Genomic DNA, 6614 nt, shown 5'->3' with positions numbered 1-6614 from the left:
AGGAATGCTGAGTAACAACTGTTAAATTGCTTTTAGTTAATATTTAAACAAATTATGTCCCATTTCAATAGTTGTGTCCATTTCACAACTTCACCTTTTAAAAAAATCCCAGGTGTTTTATTTTGAAAGGAAGCTAATCCCTGAACTCCTGCCTCCAATGTGGCTTACTCCCATGTCACATCACTACAAAATGAACATATCCTGAAGGTCAACACCAAGTCATCAGTAACCACAGCCATATTCCAGGGGGGCTGTTTGATGCCCCATTTACCAGCTTCAGTGGGTTTGTTCGCCAGCTCCGTCTGCTGCTGGCCAGTGGGTTTGGTGACCACCATGGAAGTGAGGGGTGTAACGAAGCTGTACTGCAGAGACAGCTCTAAGGCTTTTCCCTCCAGGGTTTTCCGGCCCTCCTCTTGTGCTGAAATACTAAAGTTTACATTAATGATGAAGAAAGAAGATACAGAGACTATGAGCTGGTCACCTTCAGATTCTTTTTCATATTAGTTGTGTTTTAACAGATATTTTTATTATTGAAGGATGACTAGTCTTATTGGGATAACTAAACTGTTCACATGCTTGAAATTATGGAGATGCTTAATTGTTTGCAACACTGGAGCCTAGGTATGGTTCAAATACATAATGATAATAGATATATGATCTATGAAATATCTTGTGGACATAATTATTGTTCTCTTTACAACCTATTGTCATTCACTTATCTACAGACTTCCTGGATGTGTCACAACAGCTCAACACAATCCATGCAATTAAAATCTATTTCATAGTAATACAATGAAGAATATTTTATATTATGTTTTCATATGTATATATACACCTATATGCACATCTAATGATACAGCGCTATCATAAGCTGAAAGGCACTCATGTTCCTCATACAGCAATATAGTATTTTTCAGTATTCTATGTTTTTAAAACTACCTGCAGAAATATTTCCATTTCTTTGTGTTTTCTGGTCATATAATTTGTGGATAAGGAATTTGTGTTTCAAGAGGTGAGACATTTGTAATACAAAACATTAAAATAACTTACGATTTTTCCAGAAGCTGTTGAATGGTTAAGTAAGCCCACAGTCTCTCTATGAAATTCCCGAAGATGTAACTTTGATTTTGAAATACCTGCCCCTTCTCTTTGACCACTGCTTCTTCTTTAAAAGTCAAGTCACTAGCGTGCTGAAGTGGGAGAAAACTGACCATCAAAAGAACACTTCCAGACTTCTTTTATAGTCACATTATTACACTTTAAAAAACCTCCTTGCAGTACTAAAGTGCCCTTTTTGTGCTTCAATTTTGTCTTTTCCCTTTGGAAAATGCAAGTCCAAACTACCAAAGCAGCATGTATTTTGGATATATATATCTGAACTAGAAACAATGTTGAAAAAAAGGAGGTAACGAAATTGTTCTATTTCAACATTTTTGAGATGAAGAATTCAGATTTCCTTCTTCATTCTAAAAATATAAACTAGTTCCCTAAAAATGCCCGAAAGACCAAAATATTATGGTTTTGAAAGGATTAAAATGGCTGTTTGCTTATTTGTGGCTATACTTCAAGGGGGTTTTTTGTAGCAAATTCAGGAGCGAAAAATGGTTTGAATTCTCAAATATTTTGCTGAAATGGGAAAACAGTTAAATGCCCAAATGTAGAGAATATGTATTCCACACAAAAGACTTCTTGAAGTCTCCTATTGCACCATAAAAGACAGAAGGAAGATATGTTTTTCACAGTTGTTAAACTAAACACTTACTGACTGAGCTTTAATTTCTACTGGCAAAAGATTGAGCTCGTTGCTAATTTTTCCAGATACTATAATTTCAGATCCTTCAAAAAAGAGCTTGAAATTGTTCTTGGTTAATCCCTCAACGTCATTTTCTGGATACTGCATTTCAATTTTCATTAATATTGGGGTAGCCACCTCTTGATAAAAGCCCTAAAGAGAAGGAGAAAGAGAGAGAGTGTGCACAAATAACTACAAAATTATGCAGAGCAATATGTTGAATGATTAAAGTCCCCTTAAAAAGAAGGTAGCAAAGCTTTTACTTCAGTAATGCAAGACTAGGAAAAAAACCTAGGGGGAAAAAAAGTTTCTTCCCAAGGTTCAGCCCGTCTTCTCCAGCTAGGCTGGTAGTGCCATATAAATGGTATTTCCCACAGCAATTCCCAAGCAGCATCCCCATTATCACCATTCCACCCAGTCAGGTGTTTTGCTTTAGCCACTTTTCACACCTGATTTTTGAAACTTGACTAATCCTGAGGATTAATCTTTCTCTTTCTGGGCTGGTGCTGGCTTTAAGCAAATCCAGTCTCTGCACATCCAGCCAAAACAGGTAGAATTGACTTCTCAAAAAAGAGAATGTCCCAGAAGTTATAACCCCTCTCCAGATGGACAGGAAAGTCCCAGGCTGGTGGTACTGCAGGACCAGTTTGCCTGTAGGGGCCCCAAACTACCCGCTGCTTTTTGGGGAAACCATAAGAAGCAGCTCCCTAATGGTGCTTCAGGCAGTTTGAAATTGGACCCAAGAACAGAAGTTTTTCAGTCATCATCTCCCCAGGACAATCTGTCTTTTTGCAGAGGAACAGAAATGTATGAGTTCCCAGGTTTGTCCAAATGCAGATGATTTGAGAACTTCAACTTTGAGTCATGGTTGGGGTACAAACCCTTAGACACCCCAAAATTGCCTTCCTCCATCCCCCAAATTAACAGATGAACACAAAACCAACTCCTAATCTCGAAAAATCTGTGTTTTTGCTGCTAAGACTAGACACAAGCCATAGCTGATAGATGGCTTTTCTGGCATATTCCTTAGTCCTCACCTGGAGCTGCAAGGCTGCATCAGCGTTTTCATATATACGACGTGCTATTCCCCCATTGCTTAGGGACATTTTCTCCAGGAAATTATAACTGACATCAAACCCAAAGCCAAGGCAGAAAAGAATGTATTTCCCATTGACTGCTTTCTGAATGTTTTCTTGAATTACTTCCACATTACTCTCACCTGTAATCGAAACAAAAACATACCCTTGTTTGTTTTTTTTAAAGTACAAAAAGACAGCAGCAGGTTTAATGGAAAATTCTGCCCAAAGTCTTTTAAAAATAACACAGAATAAAATATTAAAAATATATGGGACATAATTCCATTAGCTGAATTGGAGGTGAAAGCACTGCTCTGCATTTGGAGTGCCAGAACTTGATTCTGAACCTTAATGACTTTTACCAACTTCTACTCATGTCATCATGGCTAAGCACAAAATATTTCACAAGATTATGGGTGCCAGAAGAGGTTTTTAGGGCAAAAGGACTGATCTTATTAGAGGGCTCACAGCTGATTTAATATGGGCTGGCCTTGGAGAGATGCTGGTGCCACACAAAACTGTCCAGAACAAGTGATGTTTGTGCCATTGCATTGGGAGTTACTGTTTATTTAACCCAATACTTCTATCTCAACCCCTCTGGTTTGTGCTATCACAGCTCATCACTAATTAAGAGCTAGATACAAAAAAGAGTACAAAACGAGGTAACTTGAAAATATCTCAAGTTTGGGGCAAGGAGAGTGAAGAAATATAAGCAATACCTCTCAAATGGGACTATACATAACATATGCAAAATGTCCATGCTTCAGCTCTAAGGATTTTACTTTCACATTTCAGCTGTGTCTGGAGCATCTCCAACAATTCCCTCTAGTTTATAAACTGGGAAGCCAATGGTATTTAGCAAAATAGTTCCCAGCTAAAGGACGTGTAGTCACAGGCAGTCAGGCTCTGCCATCCCTTCTTACAGCCCTTGCCACAGCCCTCTCATAGTCATCATTGCTCTAAAGTAGATCCAGCAATAGCCCACCTTGCTTATATCAAAGCTCCTCTAAACCACAGACTCTGTCTAACAACGTCTGGGACACAAGTGTAAAAGATAAAAATATTCAAGGAGAGAGAGGACTGAGGTTAGTATTTACCCACCAGAAGTGGGCTGGCCGTCTGTCAGCAAAATAATCATGGAGACGCTCCTCTCTGGCAGCCCCTCAGCTTTATCCAGCACGCTCACAGCAGTCAGCAGGGCACGATTGATATTGGTGCCTATAATGAGAAAGCAGGCATCACTCACCTGAAAAGGATAATCATCTGAAGAAACCGGTGCACTTCATCTGCACAGGCCCTGCAGAGTTGTTTAAAGTTTTCTCCAGGAAGTAATCCTTCAGAGAGATGAGGATTTAGGTTTAGCCTACTGGGTTTAATTACAGTGTATTATATTGCAATGGCAATGCTGGAGTATTCTTTAGGGACCATTTTCCACACATACGTCATGGGAAATACAAACATGTCTAGAGCCATTAAAAAGTGCTTAAATAAACACACTGTCATCTGTTAACCTACATTTAAGAAACGTCTCCTAGCCTGATTTGAGAAGCCAAAGAAAAGAACTGGGCACGGGCAGGCTTTATTTGTGTTAGCACCTGGGATACGAAAACCTATGTTAATACAGGAGATACAGCCTTGTGGGTGTGCTTAAAACCACATCATAAAATAAAGTGCACTGAGTGATGCAGCAACCGAAATGCTTCACACCTATTTTGACTGTTTAGTTTCTGTAGTGTGGCTTACATGGCAGTAAGCTTTGGATGCATTTTATTTCACAAGGGGGCTTTTGCTATTAAAAAAAAAAAAAAAAAAATCAGCAAATTGCTGCCAAATTGAGTGAATTGCCATTTTTCTGTAGAAAAAATTATACTATCAGGAAATCTGCCAGCCATTTTTGTTATAAAAAGCTGAAACTTGGTGGCTTGTTCAGTTCATAGATGTGAGAACCATACCTCTATATATCTGTATCATAATGTAGCCACCAATCCGTCCACTCCCATAACCAGCCTTTCTATCTCACTCATCACTCACAAGTACTAAAAACTTACCTGCTTTGTGAGCACTGATGATAGTTCTGTGGTAACATATGACTAAAAGATATTTTTTTTTTTAATTATTTTTTTTTCCTAAGCAATATGTTATATTGGGTGCATGTTTGTGGTGACAAGCATCTAGGCAGTGCCTTGTACCTCCACTAGCAGAAAGAGTTTGCACGAATCCTGCAGCACTCGCCACATTCTCTGCAGTGGCTTGCAGCAAAGAGCTCTTCCACTCCACCACTTTGTTGTTAAAGGTGATAAAGCTGAAATGATCTTCTGGGCGGAGATCTTGCAAAATCTTCAACAGGGCATCCCTCGTCTGTTCCAAGGAGAAAACAAATACTTTGAATATTTCTACTTTTCTGCCAGAGCTGAGATTGGAATTACAGTGTAATAAGGGGTTTCTCTACAACACTATTCAAGATGCAGCCCAATACCCTTATTTAATCTCAGTGGTATTTTTTCAGGTTGAGTCCATCAGAAATGGCCGATTCACTTAAAATACAGACACAAAAACCTACCTATGAGGGTTGTAGTGCACTTTGTGCTCTAGCAAAGCTACGTGCATAGCCATCAATAAAGGTAAACCAGACAAATTAATTCTTTAAACTTCATTATATAAAAAAATTAGAAGCAAAATACTCTGCAACGATAGAGACAGAAAAAGTGCTCTCTGCCTTAATGTTTGATACCTGTGAGAACAGCCATAGCAGAAGAGAGTTGCTCTTTAATAGTCTCAGTCTGTGCGTACGTATTCTCAAGCATTTCTATAGGCCTGGAAATTTTGCTGTGTACAAAACCAGCACGTGTTTCAAAAGCTAAATTCAGAGTCACCTCCTCAAAAGGCTGGTGTGTGTCACTGATGCAAGCAGAAGTCAGGACTCTGAGGTAAGTTACCTGTTCAATTTTTCTGCCTGTCATGGAGCCACTTCGATCTATAACGAAGATGACGTTTTTGGGAAACACTGGCATTTCATGGGGTGCAAAGTAATGCACAAAATACCCATTGACAATCTGAAATACAGAATGGGAAATCATGTATAAGATTGCATCGAAATAAAATACTGCACCTTAGTGTTCTGGCACAGCATGAAGGGGGGTGCATGCTCAGCATTCTGTTCTTCCAGATAAGCCCAAATCATTGTATTTCCTAGATGGAAGCAAGACTATCTGTATAGGGTAAAATACAAAAGAACAAAGAAAAAAGAAAATATACTCTTTTTTTATTTTAAAAAAGTATATATATTACAGACCTCAGTGGCATATGTATTATCACTGTATATTACATAACCTCTTTATTATCACCTATGAGCACATCTCTGCTCATTGACAGTGACTGCCATCTTTTAGCACATTCACGTATACTTTGTTAATGAAATGGTATGGAAAATAATGTACTTTACTCCCTAGGATATGCATTGGTCCGTTAGTATTTTTAAGTTCCTGCTCTCTTTATTTATGACTCACTTGTCACAAAAAATAAAAGAAAACCAAGTAGTTATTTTAATAATTATAGAAATCATGTTCCCCTAAACTTCATTTACAAGAAGCCACAAATACACCTTAGAACAGCCAAAACAATAAAAACAAAGGATGTAAGGAGACATCTATAAAGTCACAAAATAGATTTGGTATTGAAACAAAATTTGAAAGATTGATTTTTTCCCTGCCAGGGATGATCCATGCTTGCAACGTGTCTGGTGTCTC

At 38.3% G+C, this 6614-nt stretch overlaps 1 protein-coding gene across 1 annotated transcript in view; it reads right to left on the bottom strand.

Moving 5' to 3' along the window:
- Positions 1-6614, bottom strand: part of ITIH4 (inter-alpha-trypsin inhibitor heavy chain 4) — an 18687-nt gene that overhangs the window by 7444 nt on the left and 4629 nt on the right. Inside the window, exons 7-13 of the mRNA XM_029085718.1 lie at positions 5805-5921; positions 5058-5226; positions 3970-4086; positions 2830-3011; positions 1763-1945; positions 1051-1190; positions 272-426 (exon numbers count right to left, since the gene is read on the bottom strand). Of these exons, the coding sequence (XP_028941551.1) occupies positions 272-426; positions 1051-1190; positions 1763-1945; positions 2830-3011; positions 3970-4086; positions 5058-5226; positions 5805-5921 (1063 nt within the window). The remainder of the gene's footprint in view (positions 1-271; positions 427-1050; positions 1191-1762; positions 1946-2829; positions 3012-3969; positions 4087-5057; positions 5227-5804; positions 5922-6614) is intronic.

Source organism: Antrostomus carolinensis, unplaced genomic scaffold, assembly GCF_000700745.2.
Source record: "Antrostomus carolinensis isolate BGI_N321 unplaced genomic scaffold, ASM70074v2 scaffold42856, whole genome shotgun sequence".
Classification (NCBI taxonomy): Eukaryota; Metazoa; Chordata; class Aves; order Caprimulgiformes; family Caprimulgidae; genus Antrostomus; species Antrostomus carolinensis.
This window is presented reverse-complemented; position numbering and strand designations above follow the sequence as displayed.